The 24,085-nt window shown below is 36.4% G+C and overlaps 3 protein-coding genes across 3 annotated transcripts; 1 reads left to right on the plus strand and 2 right to left on the minus strand.

Annotated features, from left to right (window-relative positions):
* Positions 1-237: 237 nt before the first annotated feature.
* On the plus strand, positions 238-2,918 carry LOC140795227 (alcohol dehydrogenase 1-like). The gene is made up of 10 exons (XM_073147677.1): positions 238-420; positions 686-822; positions 923-969; positions 1,161-1,486; positions 1,583-1,665; positions 1,753-1,828; positions 1,955-2,016; positions 2,094-2,189; positions 2,288-2,449; positions 2,562-2,918. The coding sequence occupies exons 1-10, from the start codon at positions 384-386 to the stop codon at positions 2,676-2,678; spliced, it is 1,143 nt and encodes a 380-aa protein (XP_073003778.1). The 5' UTR covers positions 238-383; the 3' UTR covers positions 2,679-2,918.
* Positions 2,919-3,097: 179 nt separating this feature from the next.
* On the minus strand, positions 3,098-15,732 carry LOC140795195 (probable inactive ATP-dependent zinc metalloprotease FTSHI 4, chloroplastic). Its single transcript, XM_073147628.1, has 17 exons — positions 15,385-15,732; positions 13,465-13,720; positions 11,021-11,393; positions 10,180-10,438; positions 9,335-9,466; positions 8,669-8,743; positions 8,459-8,584; positions 8,274-8,383; positions 8,116-8,194; positions 7,819-7,956; positions 7,607-7,718; positions 5,397-5,560; positions 5,184-5,289; positions 4,717-4,793; positions 4,296-4,439; positions 4,043-4,207; positions 3,098-3,552 (listed from the first exon to the last, which is right to left on the minus strand). Exons 1-16 carry the CDS (start codon positions 15,652-15,654, stop codon positions 4,064-4,066), a joined length of 2,565 nt encoding a protein of 854 aa, XP_073003729.1. The 5' UTR covers positions 15,655-15,732; the 3' UTR covers positions 3,098-3,552; positions 4,043-4,063.
* Positions 15,733-17,261: 1,529 nt separating this feature from the next.
* LOC140795124 (mitogen-activated protein kinase kinase kinase 3-like) lies at positions 17,262-23,625 on the minus strand. Its single transcript, XM_073147522.1, has 11 exons — positions 23,102-23,625; positions 21,626-22,117; positions 21,299-21,386; positions 21,080-21,142; positions 20,314-20,474; positions 20,137-20,212; positions 19,582-19,641; positions 19,389-19,496; positions 19,010-19,243; positions 17,938-18,053; positions 17,262-17,851 (listed from the first exon to the last, which is right to left on the minus strand). The coding sequence occupies exons 1-11, from the start codon at positions 23,458-23,460 to the stop codon at positions 17,608-17,610; spliced, it is 2,001 nt and encodes a 666-aa protein (XP_073003623.1). The 5' UTR covers positions 23,461-23,625; the 3' UTR covers positions 17,262-17,607.
* Positions 23,626-24,085: the final 460 nt, after the last annotated feature.

Consider the following 24,085-nt stretch of genomic DNA (forward strand, 5'->3'; position numbering starts at 1 on the left):
CCGCAGTTAGTTTCCTCTATCTCGTCTTTAGTTTTAGACTTCCGACTGCTTCGTTATCCTGTTCCCACCCCCCCAAATAAAACAAAGTAGCATCTACCCCCACCAGTCTTAACTCCATTGTCCGCACTCATGTCCACCGGTTAACGAAAGTACGCTTTGAAGGAACACCGTAAGAAAACTGCGGTTTTTCGTAGACGCCGTGGTTTTAAAAAAGATTCGAGAGGTGTTCGACGAAAAGCCTCCTTTGAACTCTCTCCGGTCTTACGACTCCACGGCTATATAAACCTTTGACACTAAGCTCGGATCCATCCAACGAAGTCGTGGAAGCATTGCGAAGCCAGTGGTAATTGTTAGAAGAGCGATTTAGTGAGAGTTTTGAGAAGATGGCGAGCACAGCTGGGAAAGTCATCAAATGCAGAGGTTTGTCGCCATCTTTGGTTCTACCAAGTTGATTTCTCTTGTTGGTCTGTTGAATTCTCATGTGGGTCTTCTCTTTCCGAGGAATTAATGTGTTGGGTAGCAAAGAATATGGTCCATTTTGATCTAAAGATTGTACTTTCCTGTGTTGGGCCAGTTTTGGGAGTTCTTTACATGGGTCTCTTTGTTATATGGTAATCTTATATAAATGACTAAGATTTATGCATCTTTTACTAATCAATTCATGCATATATCTTTCTGGATGTAGCTGCGGTTGCATGGGAGGCAGGGAAACCTTTGGTGATTGAGGAGGTTGAGGTCGCACCTCCACAGGCAATGGAGGTCCGAGTGAAGATCCTCTACACTTCTCTCTGCCATACTGATGTCTATTTCTGGGAAGCTAAGGTAATTTGATGTTGTGAAACCAAACTAAAGTTTAATTTTTTTTTTCTAGTGTATGCTTGCTTAGCCTGATGACTAATCCTATGTGTTCTGAATTTTCCAGGGGCAGACTCCTGTTTTTCCTAGGATATTTGGCCATGAAGCTGGAGGGTATGACTTCTTCTTTATTCTAATATTCTATAGAGGTTTGGTAGTTTAATTATTTGTTAAATTGAGACTTGAGTCTAGTTGAATTAAAATAATTAGATTGGATCTCATTTGTTAAGAATGTTCCAGTTGGACTTCTCTTATGACCAATCTCAGAAATTCTGAATGAATTTGTATCCTTTGGTATTTATCAGGATTGTAGAGAGTGTTGGGGAGGGTGTGACTGATATAGCACCAGGAGACCATGTCCTCCCTGTGTTTACTGGAGAATGCAAGGAATGTTCTCATTGTAAGTCTGAAGACAGCAACATGTGTAGTCTACTCAGGATCAACACTGATAGGGGAGTGATGATCGGCGACGGGAAATCCAGGTTTTCAATCAATGGAAAACCCATATATCATTTCGTCGGGACCTCCACTTTCAGTGAATACACCGTCGTTCATGTCGGTTGTCTCGCCAAGATCAACCCCTTGGCTCCCCTAGATAAAGTCTGTGTCCTGAGCTGTGGCATTTCAACAGGTGAGAGAATTAAGGCCCTCTTGAGTTCTAATGAAAGGATTACAGAAAGAGTTTCTAACTTTCTATTACTAAACTTGTCATGTTTGTTTTCTTAAGGTCTTGGTGCTACTCTTAATGTTGCTAAGCCACCGAAAGGCTCAACAGTGGCTGTTTTCGGCTTAGGAGCTGTAGGCCTTGCAGTGAGTCTCTTTCTACCTTAATACAAGAACAATTCAATTTAGTTTTTTAAATTTTAAATAAATTGATTTATGTAATTGCATAACTAGGCTGCCGAAGGCGCCAGGCTTGCAGGAGCATCAAGGATTATTGGTGTTGATTTGAACCCGAAAAGATTTGAAGAAGGTAAAAACCCTGCTGCCTGGAAATGCTAACTCAATTTGTTTTCTTATTCTCCTTGAATAATAGTTGGCATGCTACTTTGATTTCTACAAGCAATACACTAATTTATCGAAAAAATTTCGGTTCCAGCTAAGAAATTCGGTGTCACTGAGTTCGTAAATCCTGCGGATTACGACAGACCGGTACAAGAGGTTTGTTTCTGCTCATTGTGTGAAATTGAAACTGCTCTATGTTTTATATGATTCTGATACTGTCACTGTTTCATCAGGTTCTTGCTGAGATGACTGATGGTGGAGTTGATCGCAGTGTGGAATGCACTGGCAATATAAATGCCATGATATCAGCATTTGAATGTGTTCATGATGTATTCCCTTGATCCCTAAATATATTTCTTATACCCTCATATTTAGGCTCAAATTATTTGGTTGAATTCTAATTCTGTGATCTTAAACCCTTTTAAAGGGCTGGGGTGTAGCAGTGTTAGTAGGGGTGCCTCACAAAGATGCAGTATTCAAGACTCCCCCCATGAACCTCCTGAATGAAAGAACATTGAAAGGAACCTTCTTCGGAAACTACAAACCGCGAACCGATCTGCCTTCAGTTGTTGAGAAGTATATGACCAAGGTTAAAAGAAAAAAAAAAAAAAAAAAAGCAGCAAATTGATGGCTTTTATATTTGTCTCTTATTTTGGATTGATAGTAGTATGATTGATGTCTTAATTGTTTCAATGATGCAGGAGCTGGAGTTGGAGAAGTTCATCACACATAGTGTTCCTTTCTCAGAGATCAACAAGGCATTTGATTACATGCTCAAAGGTGAAGGCTTGCGTTGCATGATCCATATGGATGGTTGATGCAATGATAAAAGATACTGGAAGTGATTGATGAATTAGGAACTAGTGGTTCTTTCTCAGTTCCATGTGCTTTTAATAAAGGAGCAAGTGAGATTGCTTGCACGATTGCAATTTATTCACTCTGTTAAAATTTTCATGTGTAGTCCTGTGTTTTTTTTTATCAACATACTTTGTATTTCCTGTAATTACGAAATGTTCTAAGTTTATGTGAATCAATATTAACTCCTTTTCTCTCCTAAACTTTATTATTCTATCTCTATCTGTGAACCGAAATGGCATGTTACTTTATTAGTATTTCTCAAGAAAAAAAAACTAAAAAATTACGGCATATTATTAGTTATCAGAAGATGACCATTATACAGATAGGAGATAATAGTTCAAAGAATCAACAATAAAATAGTACATGAATCATCAAGAGATAGAACCAAATAATCAACAATAGTTTTATCTATAAAACTTAAAATTAGTTACATATTTGTCTAATACACCATACTGCGATTGACATTTCTCAGGAAGAACTCCAGATGAAGTGAGAGATTACAGGAGCTGTGCATGTTGCACAAAATTTTATATTGGCTGAATGAAAGTGTAAATACCAATTCAAGAAACTATGAACATGGGGAGCTTGATTGAGGTGACACCGTCATTCTTCAAAGAAAACCTCATCGCAATGACCGACTATATAAGTGCAGTGCCTTGTTTCAGTATCAAGTGCAAGCTTCACTTGGACTCTATAGGGGGGAGAAACTGCAAAACAGTTGTCAAGTTTTCTGAGATCAAACCAAAGCAACCTTCAGCACTTCTTCCATGCATAAGAGAGGATATCTTGGATAATGCCATGCATAATGGAGCTAACAACCCCAGAGCTCGATTCCTGTCATAGAACAATAAACCAGTCTTAAGTGTTTTGGAGCCTAACACGTTCTATCTTGCCTACTTAGATCTCTCAGATAGATCCTAGAGTTTTCTTTCCAACAAGGCTCCCTAATCAAGTCAATAAGTGCGCTAGTTCTTTAATTTAGTCTGATGGAAGATTTGCCAAGCTGTTTTGCTTTGACAGGAGAATGCCAAGCACATAAACATCTTAGAAGTACACAAAGAAGTAGATCTCTAAATCTATAACAAGATATAACATAACAGGAAAGATTCCATTAGTGACTCTTTAGCATTTGTTCATTTGCAAAAATGAATAGCATAAACCTCTAAAATGATATTGTGATGCAATGGATATGGTTGACGAAAAGGTTAACCACAGGAGGACCATATCGAGAACATTTTGTGCAGTCCATTTTCAACTTCTATTCTAAAACATCTAACCATATGTCAAGATTTAGTGCAGCAAGAAAAAATAGTCAGATGCATACCAAAAATATATCAATAAGCTCTTAAAGGAAGTGGTTAGCCAACAGGAGCTGGGGTTTCCCTGTGTCTTCTTCAATCTGCTGGGAGACTTCGTCTTTAATATCTTTTATCCTTTGGTCCCAAATTCCATCTATCAACTTCCATGTTTCATCACTGATGATCTGTGTCTGTAGAGATCAGAAATAACAGAAATTAACTCCAAGAGAATGGCTAATCAAATGCTTTAAAACAGACCACTTATGTTAGCTTATTTACCTCCAAAGGTCTGGGTGCACCAAATGTGGAGAATCCCATATTTCCTGGTGCAAAGGTGACCCTTCCAGGAAGAGAAACACCATATATACCCCATCTTCCAGCATAAATAAGTGCTCCATACTCATCAACTGGATTCACAGGCGGCTGAAACAATTATTTGGAAAGTAATTATAGTTAACACCCCTAAAGTTCCAGCATGCCACAACATTATTATCACCAATGTTAGAATAAACATTTAATTATATGCAAGTCTGTGGAAATATGAATATGAAGCAGAAAAATTAACTAAGTAAATGTTTGGCAACAGCTTCATAGCAGAAAGGGGGAAAGTAAGAACAGCTAAAAGTAAGTTGTAAATGTTTCCACAAGGATTTGGTGGAAATACAATGGTTCTCCGAGTGAGAGGGAAAGGAATACATACTTGAGATATTCGTGGAGCTTTATTGTATATCTCCCATATTTCTTCTGCCTTTAGTGCTCCTTTCTCAAGCAAAATATCTGAAATAGCAAATTGCACAACTTACATGGTATTGTATCAATGTATTAGTATGTGATCTTACAGCTATACATTAGTATAGATGTTAATTGGACTACAATACAGATGAAATGTCTCTTTGTAAGAGAATAGCTTGACATCTAAAGGGTATCTCAAGAGTCTGAGTCAGTTCAATTCCTTATAAACTGATTTTGAGCTGGCCTAGAAAGCCCAGGCTTATAATTGTTTTGTAAGATGGGAGATACCAAGACTTCCCCAATTCTTAAGCCAAGTCTCAGTGAGGCTCAAATTCATCCACTTGCTAACGAAAGAGGCTTGAACAAGCATTTATCAGGCTAAGCAAATGAAAATATGTAATACGTTAGCATCATAATAAAAGTGGGTTGATGCACCTGTCATAGTCTCAACTGCTGAATGATACTCTCTTAACACAGCTGAGCATTTCTCCACTGCAAAGCGCAAGTACTCAGTCCGAAGAGCTTCCAGTTTTGCTGCAAGCTGCAAAGTTTACATAAATATATATCACTTGCATGAACAAGGAATTGAGCAAATAAACCATAGGTAATTTTTCTGGAAACAAAGTATGATTGAATTTATACACCCACATGAGGTACAAGATCACTGTGACTTCGATAGAATGCTTTCCCAAATGCTGTCATCCCTGTTTGAAGAATCAAAAGTTCTGCACGAGCTGATGCTTCAGAAGTTGCTTTTGCTGAAATCCAGCACAAGTTTTCTATCCCAAACATCTCTTCCTCGATAACTCTTGCTATTGTCAATATTTAATGAATCAAGTAAATGTGTTAATACCTAAGTTTGAACACTGTAAATGAAGTCAAGGATCATTTTTGAGAAACAGATAAGAAAATGAATTGATATAATTGATCCAATCATCCATGTCTATCGTAATATACTAATATCAACTATCAAGCATATCAGCCAAGCAATTTCATTTGAAAATGATAGCTAAGAACAAACAATATAGAAGATCTATCTTGAAATACAGAATGAACCACTAGTAGAAGAAATCACGAGAAGTGTGAGAAAAAATTAAGTGGCTACAGTGTAGACCACAGAACGGATATTCACTCAAAGTGTGATCCACTCATTTCTATAAGTCCTACAGCCAGAAGATTGAGTGATTCACTGACCCATACCTTATTCCACCAAGAACAATCATAAATTCCTCTCCCATCCTAGTTATAAACTTGATATTTTGTGCAGTCTGCATGTGTTATCAAAGTCGACAGAGTTTGCATCCTCTAAAACAACCAATAAGGCAATACTATGTTATCATTTCTTTTTAGTTTATACCAACTCCTTTCCTTAGCGGTGATGCTTTGGCATTTATTGAAGACTATCATAATGAACCCTAGACAAAAATGATCAAATAAACTAGTTAGCATCCCTAATGAAATCTTGCACATGAATTTTGCCAAGATTGAAGGTACCTGAAGGAAAAGAGAAAAAAAAGTTAACGACAGTCCGCAATCAATCTTCCTATGGGGTTCAAGCAAAATATTGCACAAGTTCTTAAGCAATATATGCTCACTCAACGTTACCTTGATTTTCTTAAATCCTACTATAATGTAGGTTCTTTTTTTTCTGTCTAGGGAACTCACACCATCTGTAATTGTTCTTTCATTTATCTTACTGGTTTTGCTACTTATTTTGAAATTTGAACGGCTGCACTGATCAGACTGATCCAATCAAGAGACTGGCTCACCTCTGTCAAAACAAGCCCAATGATTGGGCCTAAACTAACATTGCCAGTGATAGGCATACAAGATTAATTTTGGGAATATATAAACACTAAATGGAATGAAAACAATCACTTTGTTGGTAAGCAATGTGTTTGATGTACCTGACGATGTACGCCTTTGAACCAATAAGCTAACAAATAAAATCAACTTCATATCAGGATATAATGATTGCAGCATGCTGCATGGATGTATGAAAGTAAGCTAGAGGCACCTTGTATCTTTTGCAGCATATTGCTGCAATTTGGCACTCAATGCTAAACAAACTTGTATTAACTCGAATAATGAATGTCAACCTGCCATGGGTTACCATTGAACCATCATGGTTAAGCGTAGCTCACTACAGCTTGATGCTGTGCATACAGGAGTATATCCAGAGTAAGGCACTAGCACAGAGTACAGTGAACAGCATTACACAATATGCTTGCAAGGCCATCCATGGTTTGATACAACAAGCATGCCAACTTGTATTGTGGAAAGACAAAATAGGATGTAGGCTATACTTGCTTACAAGAGAAGCAGGAAGGCCATTGTAAACAGTAGTCAAAGCAGTGAATTTAGTGAAGTCTCACCTTAAACACAAGTCTTTCGTACAATTTTGAGAGCCTAAAGAGTCTGACAAAAATCTCACATGCAACTAGGCCAGTTTATACTTTATAGTCGACAAGGGCACATACATTTGACAGATTCACATCAATAATGGTTCAGATATGTGAACTGAGAAACTTAAAGATTATGGCAAAATCATACACTACTACACATTCTATCCTCAAAGTGGTACTGCTTACTAACGTCAATCTATCAACCCTTTATACCAATATCTTATTATAAGAAAGTCTATTATTTATATATGCAGATATTACATGACTCGCATCATTACTTTCTTGAAGCTTAGTATTACTTTTGCACTTCCTTCTGCACTGTTTTCAAAATTCTGACATGTAAACAAGAATATCTGGAAGGCCTCCAGTGAATTGCAAAGATACCAGAACAATATGAAATCAAGCAACAGCTCCTTCCACCTACCAATGTCCACAGAGATTGTTTAAACTTACGTGCACAGGCTCGCACTATAGAATTAACATAGTCTGATTTTCTTAAAAAAGCTTGTCCTGAGGTTTCAGCATAGCGCATATTTGGCTTGCTGCGAATAGAACGGATATCAGTCTGCAAAGATATAAAAAATCAGTGAATATTACTGAAGAGATTTCACATCCAAATACCAGGAATGATAAACAAAACTGATAAAACAAGTTTTTCAAGCAACCTCCAGAAAAGGTCGGTGTGGATCTGGGTAAAAGCAGGCAAGAACAGCTACAGCTGCTTCCCTGAATGCCAACCTAAGTTTAAGCTCTTCAGGAATTTCAGTACTATCTTCTTGACCTGTTTCAAAGGTACCTTTTTGCTGCAAAATGGAAATACTTACGATCATGTGGAATGAAATTCCAATTTGGTTGAGTTCATGCAGGAAATGTCAAATAAGATTTTCTTTATCTTACTAATGAATACCAAATGTCAAATGGGATTTGTTGTCTCAAAAATGAAAATTAATGAAGAATAATACCCTCTTCAAAGCCTCCAACAGTTCTTCTCTTCCAATGTAGTCTTGATCTTTTCTTGCAGTCAAAATTCCAGCCTCATTCCTGACCATATTTTTACATTTATTAGCAGACACTAGTAGATGGATTTAGATGAAATCAACAAGATGTTCCAAAATACTACAGTATGTTTTGCAGCTCTGCTCCAGTAAAATCTAATGTTAGCTCTGCTATTTCCTCCAGAAGAACATTTTTCTCCCCTTCAGATCTGAAATATTTGTTCCTTGCATGGACCTGCCATTGGAGGAAAAAATTAGGTTAGTAACTTGAAGGCTACAAACTTTGATAAGATCAACTTCAGACACTTACTTGCAATATGGCCAATCTACCATCTCGAGATGGAAGGCCAACCCTGATAATTTTGTCAAACCGACCCTTTCTGAGTAGAGCTGGATCCAATATATCTAAGCGATTAGTTGCACCTATAACTAACACCTGACAAGTTCAAGTTGGCAGCCTAAATCAACAACATTAAAGTTTGAAATGGAACTAAGGACAAAAGAAAGAAAATAAGCATGCCTGTGATGTTGATTCTTTGAACCCATCCATCTCAGTTAAAATCTGAAGTAAGCCCTGTTCCCTTTCAGCACCACCCTAAACCAAGACTTGCAATTAGTTTCTAAAATATGAGGTATAGGATCATCGGATGAAAGCTAGAGGGTGGCGGTGTACAAGTTCCCATGGATTTTTCTATTTCGATTGTGCTCCGAAAAAGTTGGAGGATGTAGGGCTAGGTACATCTATATATCCTGGACCCTCATTGGAGGGAGCCTCCTGCATTGAGATGTCCTAGGAAGCAAGCAACTTGAATAGAAGCATAAGACTTTTTCATCCTTAAACACTTTGTTGAACAGCTATAACTATATAAATACATTTGAATTAACTGAATTTCTAATGCAGATGTGTATGATATTTATAAATTATAAATTATCACCTTGATAAGGATTCCTGTGAAATGTTGAACTAACATAAGTTTTAACTCACTAAAACACATTAGTCCATGAATTTTTCACCACAATTTTCATATTAAGTACATAAAAAGAACTGAAGTCCAGAGGCAGAAAGATCTATGGATCCTGCACAAGCATGCAGGTGCAATGTGAAAAGGATATTTACATGCATAAAAAGTAACAAAAGAAATAAGAAATTTTAACTCAAGAATTTGTCTTATATTCTTATTCTTACCCCACCAATATCAGGACCACCACGTTTGCTACCAATAGCATCAATCTCATCAATAAAGATAATAGATGGTGCAAATGATCTAGCACTAGCAAATAGGTCCTTGACGCGGGATGCTGCAACACCTACAAACATCTGCAACAGTAATATTCCATTAAGAAAATGGATCTCCTCACAATTAGAGAAATTCAGTATCTACTTAAAAGGAGATGCATCCTTAGTTTGCCATACTTAATTGAAGTACGTCTCGGTTCTCACAGAGAAATTAATGAAAACTAACATATCAACCAACCAAATAAAATTCAGAGACAACCAAAATTTCAGCCCCTACTCACCAAATAAAATCAGTGTAGGTAAACTGAACTGACCAAGTAGTTTTCATTCTCAAAATTTTTATGCAACAGATTAGGATACAGATCTCGTAATTTTGTCAATCACAGAAAGCATATGAAGGGTACATGAAATTAAGACTTAAGAAATTATGGCCATTGGAAGAAGAAATAAAGACACATGAGGTAATAGATAGCTAGCTCTCAAATTTAGAAGAGCAGCTATATAACTCGACAACATACTGAGAAACAGTGACCGCATTACCTATAAAGAAAATACTACGTTGATATAGAAAATCATCCAACATATGATGAAGGAAATTCAGAATATGATAGTCAATATTCAGTAATAGTTCTCAGCTTCTTGCACAGATGAAATGAGATTTCAGAGTTAGGTGATAGTTCAGTAAGGTTCTTGCATTCAACCCATGAAACATGTCAGCTTCCACTGTATATGCTATTCATCTCCATAAAAAATTGATTATATGAAACAAAGAAAATTAATTCTCAGTTTCTCACCTCAACAAAATCAGTACCATTTGCAGCAAAGAAAGGGAGTCCTGCTTCACCAGCAATAGCTTTAGCAAGAAGAGTTTTCCCAGTTCCTGGTGGCCCATGAAGAAGCACTCCTTTTGGACAGTAGATGCCCTTATCCTGAAATTCCTCATCATTTTTAAGGATTCGTACAATCTCTTGTAATTCTCTCTTTATGTACTCCTGGCCCGCAAAATCATCAAATGTAACACCAGTGGTTTCTTCTGCAGATATGAACTTTGCCCTGGGAAAATGCCGATGTCAAACTCTTGAAAACCATTCGCCAATCGACATGTATAAAGTCTCTTTCATTCACCACTCAGTGGAAACAGCTATCCGATTCCATTAGGCACAATGATTAACTACATCATGTGAGACATTAGCCTAACAATTAGCATTCCTTGAAAGAACAACCATAAAAGTTAAAAGCAGACTAGTAGAAGAGAATAACAAAAGAATGAAGAAAATGACTCTAATCCTGCTTGCTCATACAGCACAAGAAGCAAGGAGAAAGTTCTAATTTATAGAAGTTAGAGAATTTGTAAGGGCTGGTTACAACCTCAACTCAGTTCCTGGAAGACAAAAGATGACACGCACATGCTCATATTTAGAAATTATAGGTACTCTCTTCTAAAAGTGCTTGCTTCATTAGTTAGAAGTTCATAGCCTTACCAGTATAAAGTCTAGATATCTTGAAATAATTTATCTGGTCAGTAGAAACAAGTAAAACCTTCCAATGTGAAAACCTTGCAGCTACCAAACATTTCTATGAACTTAAATGATAAACAAATGCATAAGCTACTTAACAGACTAGTTTTCCACCTACCGGCTTTTACCCAGTGATCCAAGAGCACGTCGCTTGAGGGGTTGCCTTGCCTTTTTTTCAGGAGCACCAAGATCGCAGGGAATCAACTTGGAGTAAATTGGTCTCGTCACACTATCAACCCAGAGGTATATAGCTACTGAAAGAGCCAAACGCATAGACCATACAACAGCAGTTGCAACGGTAGAGTAGACTTCAGCTGGCACAGAATCCACATTGATAACATCAACATTAATCAGTTGCTCATGTAACTTATTCCATATCTCATTCCAACCATCAATGGGCATCCTATCAACAATATGACGGCGAAATACAATTTCCCTATTTGGATTTTCTGGTTCTTTCCCTCCTCCATCTCTGTAATATGGTAAAATAACTGCAGAAGAAATTTGAACATACTGTTCATTTAAAGCTGAAACCCATTTCTGCACAATTAATAAAAATACAATAACAAAAGATGAACGAACAAGAAAAGTAACGACAATAGCCTTGATGTGATTGTAAGAATGTTAAGACTAGTTAGTACAATTCCAACACAAGTAGGTTACGTGAAAGCTACCGAACAATGGAAACATAAGAGAACAAATCTGTTAAATAATCCAGCTAATACATTCATATAGCACCAAAAAATGTGAGGACTATCTAAACAAACAGAAATCCAATTATTAAATAAGGCAAAGAAGGTGGAAAAGTAAGTTCAATAGAAGAATCTTTTAGAAACAAAATATGCACGCACATGCTTATAGCATTCTACGAGGCACTCATTAAACTAGCAAAGATACACGTGATACTCAATAAGGAATGTTAACATCTCACTATTTTTTTTCTAACAAAAAGGCTTTCGCCCTATTTAATTCAACATCTCACCATTCAAATGTAAGAAATCATGATGTGAAAAGAGTATAGGTAAATATAAAAATACTGGCAAGATCATGTTTACATCAACGATGGCAGTGCCAAAGGCACGTGTCATACGATGCCACCATTTGCACGGCACACTCCTGCATACCACTAGCACGCATTTAATATATTTTTAATAATAATTTTAGTAAATTTAAAAATATTTTTTTTATCTTCGACACATCAAAATTTATTTTTTAGTTTGAATATATGTATTAAAATCTACACTGTGGTCTATTTTCGTAATTGACCTATTTTATTAAAAATATAGCAATATTAAAATAAAATATTATTCAACACATAATATAATTAAATATATTTATTCAAATTAATATTAATGAGTAAATACTCTATAATATAATTGAATACTCCATAATATAAGTGAACACCTAATAACATTCAACACGTAATATTAATTGATAATAGTTTAATAATTAAAACTAATATTTAGTCGAATGTAAAATGATGAGAAGGATCAAAGACTTCATTTATCGGCACAAGAATAACACCAGAATATTGCGTTAAATATTAAAGTTGATTGATAATAATTAACGAAAATAAGAAAAAATTTAAAAAAAAATAGGCACCACATCAGTAGGGCTTGGCATTCGGCATGGCTTAGGCGTCATGCCACCATCGGCACAGGCATCATGGATTTACATATTTGTCCTCTGAAATTTAATGATTCTTCTCATCAGCAAACTCCCTGAAATTCTTTGACCTTGTAAAGTATTTGACTATAATATTAACTAAACTGCAGAAGAGCTAATTAATCTCTAAGACTCAGTTTGGTTCAGAGACAGAAGCTACAAGGATATTTTATCCATGGCTTCTTTTCACTATTCCAAGATTCAACATGGATTAGCTTGTTTAGTTTGAATGATGAATAACAAGGTTAATATGACTAGAAAGATGAATATAATCATCGATTTGAAGCTAATCTTTTCTATACAAAGAGAGGGCAAATTGGCAAGGATAATGTTTGCACCATTTTAGATTAAGCAATTATCCTGGGACAAAGATCTTTTTCCTTTTCCTTGTTCGGCAGGAACAATGATAATAAAATGGTTGTTTAAATTATATTGAAGTTGTAACCAAGCACAGACTTACATGATTTAGGTTGACTTACCAATGGCTTAGATCAGGATAAAACAAACTAATGAATTATTAGATTTAAGAGAAAGTAATAGGTTTACCAAAGAATAAAATATTACCAAAGCAAGACTAAAACAAGAGCTCAGGTAATAGATAGCACTATGCACGACCTGATATACAACTTCTAGAAACTGTTAAGCCCATCAAACAGAGCTAGCTACCAAAGAGGTTATAAATGAGAACCCAACAATTTTCAGTCCCTAAAAAGGGTGTCACATGGCTCTCAAGTATTTGGTCAGGAAAAGAATTGATTGTAACAGTGCGACATAAGCTAGTGAATCAAACTGAAGCAACTATAGTTTAAATAAACTTTGAGTTCCTACATATTTGAAAAACAAGCATATACTTCAGACCTTAAAATTCCATTGGAAAAGAATGATGAGTCCGCATACCAGAGATGGTCTGGCCGAAGTTTGAGTATTCCATGAACTGAACATTATTAGAGTTAAGAAGTCTCCGAAATTCACTATAATCAATTCTATGAGAGTTCTCCGGATCCCATTCTGTACCCTTCAATTTACCCTGAAAAGCCAGCAATGCCCTGCTCCAGCAGGATGTCATGATAAGCTGTCTCTCCAATTGCAAATCTGCTTTTCTCTCAAAATTTTCCAATTTCTCTACACGTTGTCGCTCTTTATCCTTCAACTTCTGAAACTTAAAAGGATCTTAATCTGAGCGAAAAGAACTTGGTTGAAAAATTTTCTGAGTAAATTATAAATAAATCATATTAGCTCATCAGTGCAGCACAGCATGTCCAAACTCTATGTGATATAGGTCTAGCATTTTTCTACGTTTCTTTGATGAAAATAAATATAGTGATCATACAATAATCTCAACTTATTCAAGAATAAAAAGCTCAGAATAAAGATATATCAAAGTAAGCTAATGACAACTTTGAATCTATACGTCAAATTGGTCAACTGTTTCTATACATGGATTTCAGGAATAACAATTGACACTTCTACATATAAAGAATGTCCAAGAATATAGCATTGCCAAAGCATAAGCCTATAAACTAAGCCAATAGATAATTCAAGGAACCATTTGTAGCTCTAATGCTTACTAGTTTACGTATATAGCTGCAATTTAGGCCTAGCAAGGAATTTCAGCTAGGTAATCAATTTCATCCCATAATCAATTTCAATTCCAATTGGCATCCTAGTTAACAGCCTCATGTCACATTTCAAGATTTTATAGCAACAACATGCTAATCCCCCTTCAAGGTCAAGCTTGGAATTACCCAACCAATAAATTAGTATACAATTGTTATGTAGCCCTTCTGGAATAGGACATCAGTAGCAATTGTTGTGATGGTAAGGTAGCCTCGTGCCCCTCACAGGCTCGGTGTTCAAAGTTCTAATTTTTAACCCATGGAAAAAGCCTTTCTGCAAATGGGGTTAAAGACGTACAGATGCACAAATCTTTCCAACCTAGACCCAACATTGGCAGGAGCATCCTGCACTGTGACCTTTCTTAACATGTGGAATATTCATCTTACTCAATTACATTGAGAAAGAAAAAAAAATTCTAGTTGAAGAGACATGAAGCTTATTATTAACTTCATAAATCAGGACCTTACGGACAAAGGGAACATTGGTTCTCAGAGCACCAGAGTTTTCACCTCTTTTAATCTGTTGACATCTTCTGTAATTTTTGTTCTCTTTTTTCCTATTTCCATAACTACACGAAAGAATCTCAACCATTTTGATGTTCCCTAGTGTTTTCATCTCAGATACACAATGATTAGAAATTAAAAAACTCTCAACTTTCTTCCCAAACTAACATTTTGAGTTCTGATATCCTTTCCCTTCACCTCACTAATCCTAGTAAGACTCAACTTCCGTATGACCCAAGCGACATTCTTGATTTCAAGGAGGATCCAATTATATTTGATGCAACAAATCCTCAGACCAGTAAAGGAAGAACTCAAGACAGTGCATATGGAAACATGAATTCCATTCCACCAAATCATAACCCTCCTTACCAAATTTATGATCATAAATTGTTCGTATAACTGCATCCTCTATTTCAAAGAGCGTTTAAATATCGCCAACTAGTGGCGCGTTGAATCAAAACGCGCCAATATAAAAATTCACTAACCATGTTCTCACACAAACAATTGACTGTCCTGTATCATCGACTCAAGAGACCCTTCACACCATTTGCAAGGTAGAGCAAGTAACCCAACCCTTACTCGATTGAGCTTGTTCCCATAAGCCCAACGCAGAAGATACGAACTTAGAAGCAACCCAAGAAAATAAAAACCCAGCACACACCATCAAGACCTAAAAAGAAGTGAACTAGAATTGCACCTCGAAAAGCTGAGATGCCTCGACATCTTCTTCTTCTTCTTCTGCAACCATCGCTTCGCTCTTGGATGAAGCATTTGACTTCGAATCTGAGCCCCGAGCTACTAAATTTGCTTTCCTGATCCGACGCCTCGGTCGGAGGGAGAGGAAAAGGCGCTTATTGAGCTGGTGATATCTAAGATTGGTTTCACGGAATGAGAAGGAGAGGAAGAGAGGTGAGGGTCTGGGGCGATGGAAGAGAAGGAAGGACGAGTGTGGAGAAAGAGAAGCCATCAATGGCGTTCTTCGAGAGCTTGTTGCTCTTTGCTCCTCGCTGCCCTCGAGGCGGAAGGCGGGGGGCGAGGAGGAGGAGGAGGAGGAGGTCTTTTGTGGGGTTTATCCGGAGAGGAAATGGAGGAATAACGGGTCGGATCCGTGTTTCGCCGTGTATGGTTTTGATTTGAATCCGAATTTGGCTCATCTGATTCACCTGAAACTAGAATCTTTTTTTAAATGTATTTATTTTATTTTTTTTATTTATTTTATTTTTTTTACTTGACTTGAATAAAAGATGGGGTTTCTTTAGAATGGAGTACACTAAAAAAAAAAAATTTCTCAACGAAGGCATCCGATTTGAATTTTAACAATATCGATATTTAGTGGGACACCATTAAATTTTCACTTCTCTTTTGATAAAAATAAGAAATTATAATAGAAGATGAAAAGAGAACAATAACGTTAACCTCCCCGTCTGCTAAATATTTGCCAAAAATAAAACAGTAACTGATGACTGTTCAAGTCTCTTATAGTTTCTTTCTTTTCACAGTAACCTCCCATCAATCCAAACAGTGGGAAGGAAAGAATTCTAGAGTAATTAAAGCAATACACACTAAATAAGCAAGTTCTATAAAGATTTTTAGCCAAACGATCCCCTGTGTAAACTTTGAGAAGGATCGCTATCCAAAGGAAGATCTTCACCTTAGAGGAAGCAAACCGACACTTTTATATACTATATTATGTATCAACCTAAATTAGTTACCCTCTGGTGTTGGTAAAAGCAAGTTAATTGATATTGAGTTAATTGTGAGCCAACAGGTTTTTTTTTTTCTTGAGGCTTTATTTGATGCCAAGAGAATGATGTGATCAAATGAATATCTTAACTAGAAGACTAATTATCAAAGATTACGAAATGCAATGCAATGAAGCATCAATATTACATAAAATTGATGTTGTTAGGATTTAAATTCCAGATATACTCATACAATGAATGCCTTTAATTATCTAAATAATATCACATTGGGAAGCACAAAATACTCATTATCTTGATTTTAAATATCTGCAAGTAGGTTATTTATTGTTTGTTTGGAATTATTTGGGAGCATTTTCACTTTTGTTCTGGGTTATTCTGACAGTAATGTTATCCACTAGCATGTCTTCTTTGATACAAATTATGTGAAAGATTTGCATTGTAAATCTGGATTGGTTTCTGTTGACTGTTTGTTCATACACTGGAAAAGGCATTCGGAAAGATCACCAGATACTCCACATGATCACTGGATGAAACATAATTTATTTCTCATGATGATGGAGAGGTCTCAGCTTCTTTCACATCAGCTTCTTTCACATCAGTTAATTTGTTTGTAAATTTCTCAGGTTGAAGCTACTCAAATTTCCACAAAGGAAAAAAATCTAACAACATCATTGATCTAATCAAACACCAAGAAAGCCGCAAAGATAATCCTTGAGCAACTGCTCATACACCTTGTCGTGCCCTTCACTAGTGAACCCATCAGCCGCCTATGCAAGGAGCTTGTAGTCCACCAAAGAATTAATCCTGCCAACTCTGCAAGGAGATCTATTGCACTAACAACAAGCTGTTGATAGAGTTTCTAAAAACTCAGTTTACAGGATAAACTTAGACTATACATTTGGAATCTATTCTCATCATGAGTTCCATCTGATACAAGATATACAACACTGATGTTTAGTAACCGGCTATAATCCTACAAATGACAGGGGAAGGATAAAAAGACCCCTCTGCCTTAGACAAAACATATTTCTCACTCTATACAGCAAGTGAAACTCAGATTTTACAGTTACAAAAGACATTTTTTGAGAAAAGACATGTTGACATAGTAGATAGTTACAAAACGGCGTCAGTCAAATAATGACTATGGCTGTTGAACAACGATGAAACTTCTGTTTCAATTTTTTTTGCCTCCACATTAGTTTTCTGATCCCATGCTTCTATAATCTTCTTGGAGAGTCATATGGACTCCGGCCCTTCAGTTGGGTAATTTCCAGCCAAGGATCTATGAGAATATTGTTTGGTCTCATGGGATAAAGTGCATGATTAATTGGACTATAGTTGATTGCTCCAGCTGAATAAGCTGGATGAGGAGGAGAAGGTAAGCAACTCCTATTTGACTGTTTGAATTGCCGTAGTGGACTTGAACAAGGTGAAACAGGCAGAGACACATTCATCCTCATGCTGTTTCGATATGAAGTTATACTTGTCAGTCAAGGTAAAAGATGACCAGACATACAAATTGCTTAATAAAGGTAAGCTGACAATACCTAGAGTTCATTTGTGACGAAGGAAATGAAGAAGGAGACCCAGCTATGTTTCGCATCCCAATATCTCTGTCTTGCAAGGGAGAAATACTTCTCCTGGAAGAGAAATCTCTAATGGCCTGCACAGAAGCAATGGTAAGTCGATGTAAGTCATGCTGAAAAAGGATAAAATATTAAAATCTGAAGGGTACAGGTAAACAAGTATTACGACTACTTTGTCTCAACAGCAGCATAGCTGCATTGCATAACAAAGTTTCCGAAAAAACAATGAATATGTACATGCCAGAAGTTAGTGAAATCAAGGAATTTTTGCAAACCCTTATCAAGTAAAGCTGTTTAACAAAGCATATATGAGAAAATGTGATATCATTTTCCTATTTCATTTTATATTTACCATGAATAGGAGAACTGAAATACCTGAGGGATTGAAGCACAATTATGCAACAGACATCACTTATTGCATGAACATGGCAAAAGTCTATTAGTTTCTAGATAGATTTAACCAACAAAAAAATGTCACTTTATTTCGTAAATGCTTTGGGAATATTATTCTAATATATATATTTGCAGCCACCGCCACTACTTCTACTGAGTTCCTATTGAACTTTATAAAATTTTCTATAATCACTTCAATCATGAGACACAAAATGGTAAGACTTACACAACTATCTAGAGCTCCATCAAACTATTATTTACCTCATGCGCTGGTACATCTAAACTTAGAAATTAAATAAATTATAAGCTATCATTGATTCATTTCCCAGCATCCCTTATCTAGTGTCACTTAGTTGTATATGCAATAACACTAATTTGTCCATGATGATGATGGAGAAAACATCTAGAAAATTAGACCTCTATTCATCAGTTCTAGATTGCTCCTAGCGGCTCATCTTAAAATACAATAAAAATACTACCACAATAAAATTTAGAATAGCTTAAAAGCTTGAAAGTTCACCAAAGAAAGTTAAAGCAACTTGAAAATAGTCCTTAAATAGTGCAAGAATAGCAAATAAATAATACACACAAAGTATGAGGTCATCTAGAAACTGAGTTCTATAGCTCATGTAAATAATACCATTGCATGGCTCCCATCCAATAAAGGAGATATATCTGTTGTCATATTGGACTTTGATGCTCTTCTTGTTGGTTGGTCCCGCACAAAAGGGTGATCCATCAATTGAGCTGCAGTAGGGCGAGCTGCTGGGTCACGTTGCAAGCAAAGCCTTACAAAACTATTTCCTTCAGCAGAAAGGTGATCTGGGATTTCAGGTAAATCTTTACTGTTCCCAATCTTAAATATTGCAGCCACCTGTCAGTTCAGGACAAAACATAAATCAAATGGGGATAAACAAGTAACCAGACTCATTGAATGCATTAAGTTTGAAACCAAAGAATCATATCTATGTAAGAGAATTGTATAAGGAGACAAAGTACAACATAAATAAAAAACCCACCCCTTCATATTGAGACCAAGGAGGTTTTGAGGTTGCCATCTCAAGAATTGTACATCCAAGGCTCCATATATCCACTGAGAGATTGTATCCATTTCCATTCATAATAACCTGATCCAAAATTCCAGAGAGAAAATGATTAGGATATAGCATGGAAAAGAAGATAGTCTGGGGAAATGTCATTCGAGACAGCTACCTCAGGCGCCATCCAGTAGGGGCTTCCTTTGAAAGACCGTATTGAATTGTAAGATGATATCTGTTTCAATAAGCAATAAAACAACTGTGTAATCTTGCAAAGGGAAGACGAGCAATAAAATGTTCATATTGTGACCTTGACATGCATATGCGCAAACAAACAAAAATTCAAGTATAGGGATCAAAACATGGAAGCTGTCAGCCTGTATTAGAGATCAAAAGATAAGAGATTGAGTAGTTCAAACTTTGCAGGAAACTCAATAAAAAGGAGGAAACACTGAATTAATATGTCTAGAAGATGTGCGAATGGATCCAATGAAGTGAATTGAAAAGGATGTAACATTACATTGCAATAATAAGTGGAAAAGGAATCATAGAGTTAAAAGTCTGATAGTTGGAATGTGTCTTTCTGAGTATATTTAAGCGCTCGCACACATTGAAAACAAAAAAACAAAAATCAGGTGACTTCCAAATACAAGTACTCAAGTTGCTGCAGAACTAATTCTAACTGACAATGTACAAATAAGAATGCCTGTTTGATGAATCAAGTGCATACATGTTTAGCCATGCCAAAATCGGCAAGCTTGACTTCACCATTAGTACCTACAAGTATGTTTGCTCCTTTAATATCCCTGTGAGAAGAGCAGCCATTCTCAATCATCATAGAAGTAGATCATCTCTGCCAATAATTATTCCAGATTGATATAAAACTGAAAGTATTATATTTTGGTACCTGTGGACGGTACTCCTCCCATGTAGATATGCAAGCCCAGAAAGAATTTGTCCAGTATAATTGCGAATAACAGGTTCCTTGAAAGGACCATACTCCCGAAGCAACTTATGAATTGAACCCCCAGAGACATATTCAAGATAAACTGATAGTGTGTCATCAGCCTGCACAGAAAATTATAAAATTATAAAATTCTTTCCACATGGATATGGCCTATTAAAAAGTAAAATCATTCTAAAATAACTTTCTACAAAATAGGTATTCAAATTATAAAACAACAGCTGTTTCTTCCTTCACAAAACTGCAGACTATATTCTGGTGCATACACATCCAATCAGCTATAAGACATGTCCACATACAAATACATAAAAGTGCACACGCCATATTATAAATGTCTATACCAAAAATGAGGTTGAACGCAGACATTCTGTACTGGTCACACCATCCTTCAGATAATCTGGTAAGACACTTCACTATCGATGCAGAGTACAGTATTAGAAACAAAATGTTCCGCTTGCTAACTCTAACACCAAGTGTACCTTTCCTCATGGCATTTTCAGTAATTCCATTTTTTTCCTTTTTACCGTACCTTTTCTCCCATTAACGGAATGGTTACACAATTCAATAATTAGATTATCTTGCCTCACGGTTCTGATTTCATGCTTGTCATCAAAAATTCAGGTGCAAAATTTGCAGCAGCACACTATCAAGTACAGAAGATATCATGAGCAAATAGCACCTACAAGTTGTTCATCAGATAAAAAGTTACCAGTTCACTGCCGTAGTATTGTACAATGTTTGGATGTGAGAGCTGACTAAGCAAAGTTATTTCCTGTCCAAATAAGATAAAATATTAACGCAACAGTTACTAACAAATAATTTTATGCAAATCATAAGTGCATGTTACCTAATGGACTTAAAGTTCAAAGTAATTCAGAAATTGTGATGAGTATGCAGATTCATAACATTGAGCAAGAGCAGAAATTGCCTGGTTTAGTTGCTTGAGACTTTCTTTTGAACTCGAATCATCAGAAATAACTTTGACCTCTTTAATTGCAGACATCTGACCAGTTTCACTGCACAGTCAGCAATCAGAAAGCAATCTTAGAGAAATTCACTAGCCAAGAAGGACAAACATTTGGATCTAAAATGTACAGAATACATGAAAGAAGAGGCTGAAGTATTAGAAATTCTGTCGCTTGTACTCAAATTCTACAAATCTTTTATGAATATGTCTTCAACTTCTAGTAGACTATGCGTCAATGGTTGAAGTATGCAGGCATGAATCTCAGCATTCAGAATATATTCCAAGTACCTGTTGAATCCCAGGTAAACATGGCCAAATGTTCCCCTGCCTAATAGCTTCCCTTTTCTCCATTGTGACTGCAGCGAACGTGAAGAAGTGCTGGGAGAGCTTGGAGGAAGTGGTAAGGGATGAGGTAGGCTCCTCATACTTTCCTGCTTCTGAATTGGGGATCCTGGGCTCAAAATGAATGTTCTTGAATGCACAGGAGAGGTAGGAGAAGGTAGTAGTACTCTCGAGCTGGGTGGAGAGATATTTGTTCTTGAACTAAAAATGGTCTCTGATGATGTCTGGCAATGGGAATAGGTAGTTCCACTAGTTGAAGGATCGAAGCCATGTAAATACAACTCTTTTCTTGGAGAAACCGAGATGTCAGAGAATCTAGGATGTTCCCGAACTGGACTGTTCAAGGACATGTGCCCACCGTCTGATACATGATGGCGATGCCTCTGTGGATCAGATGCCACATTTCTTCCCATTGGCATGTTCATTGAATCTGGATATCTAAAATTTCAACAATGAAATTAGATAATTCAGAAAAGCATATATGGCATATATTATGAAGTTTGACAAAAGTGTAGAACTCAAGCAACTTCCAACATGGATAAAGAAATAAGCTTTTTTTTCATGTGAGAAACATCTGACATTACTTTAGCTGTTAATTTCCAAAACTAGTGTGAGTCATGAATGCCAAACTAGAAAGCATGTTCCATCCCATGTCTACGACACACTGGATCTGAATGGACGAGGTACATATTAAACAATTGAAGAGGTCAACTATAGCAATAATGTAAACCTAATTTAAATTGGTTTTCCGATTTCCATCTAATGGGCAAGTCAGCAAGCCCATATAAGTAATCAAATCTTATTTGGCTGATAAGACAAATCAATTCACCACAAAACTAACATTATTTCAACCAAATTACAACAAACTCATATAGCGAAACATCAAACGGGGCAAAACAATCTGAACCTAACCGTCCCATTTGACATGAATTTTATAACTAATAAAAAATGGCACGATTATGGCCTAATGACGCAATCAAATGACAATTCTCAACCGGCAAAGCCATCCAACGCAACCACATAAGTAATCACAACCTTCTTCTTAAAAAACTAACGCAAGCATGAACCTATTCAAATCAACTCGCGCAGGACAAAAACGTTATTCTAATACTACCAATTCATATTGAAAAAGTCCAAACCACTCCATCACGAACTTTTATAATCTGAATGTAACCATACCAACAATTACCATGAAAAAATGCAGCAGCCTAACCTAATAAAAGGAAAAACCTAGGAATCAAACGCATCATCTCCAGCGTAAACAAACATCTCATCACAACGAGAACCGCTAAATATAATTCGAGGCCTTCTCAGAAAAGAACAATTTTGAATAGAAATTGGCAGGAAAAAAACAATTAATCTAATTAATCCCAACCCGCCAAAACCACAAATCTGATCGAGAAGGCGAAAATCCCAGAATACCTATAGACTCCAAGATCCGGCGTCTCCTCCGACGAACCCGATGAGCTAACACTGGAAGCCGACGCCGACGCCGACGCTGAATTGGGAATCGACGGCAGCGGCGAAGAGATCGACGAAGGCCGTGGAAGCGGGTGCCCTGTTACAAACCCCGGCCCACCAAAGACCGGCGACGAATCCCTCCTCCTCCTCGTTCTAAGCGCCTCATCAAAACTCTTACTTTTCTCCTTGTCGCTTCCTTCTCCACACTTCGGCGTCGCTACCGCCACTTCCTCTCCTTCCTTCTCCTCCTCCTCCTTCCTCGGTCTAGACGAAGCGGAGTTCGATTTCGCTTTCGGTTTCCTTCTCCACCAAGCCGGCATCTTCCAAACGCAAGAGAGACAAGAGATAGAGAGAGGGAGAGAGAGATTTGGGGATAAAAAGAGCGGACGACTCTAGCAAGAGACGAGCTCACGACTGTTGTCCTCTTTTGGACTCACAGTAGCAGCACATGGATATCTAGGCGTTATTCCTCTCCGTAACTGCATAAAAATTTATTCTACTTTTAGCACCTTTTATTTCAAGATTAACTTTTTTATTCTAACATATTATTCTTTATTTTTAAATATCATAATAACTCCACATTATTCTTATTATTTTTTCTTCACTTTATGTAAAGATTATTATTACGCCCTTATTTCATAATATAAAAATTATATTTAAAATAATACTAGTTAAATTTTATATGACAAAGATATATTAGATCTATCAAAAATAGATATATATTTTTATCATATAAAATCTATGCGATATTTTCATAGATACATTAAATATATTTTACCTCATGTACTTATGCTCAAAATCACTTTATCCTCGTGTACTTCAAAAAGTCTCGGATCATGTACTTATAACTAAAATGAGACTATTAATTTTTTCTGTTAAATTTAATTAAGTACTATAGCTATTTTAGTAATTCTGCTGTATTATATTAAAATATGTATATTTATA

Source organism: Typha latifolia, chromosome 9 (genome assembly GCF_019914945.1).
Source record: "Typha latifolia isolate L0001 chromosome 9, TyphaL0001v2, whole genome shotgun sequence".
NCBI lineage: Eukaryota > Viridiplantae > Streptophyta > Magnoliopsida > Poales > Typhaceae > Typha > Typha latifolia.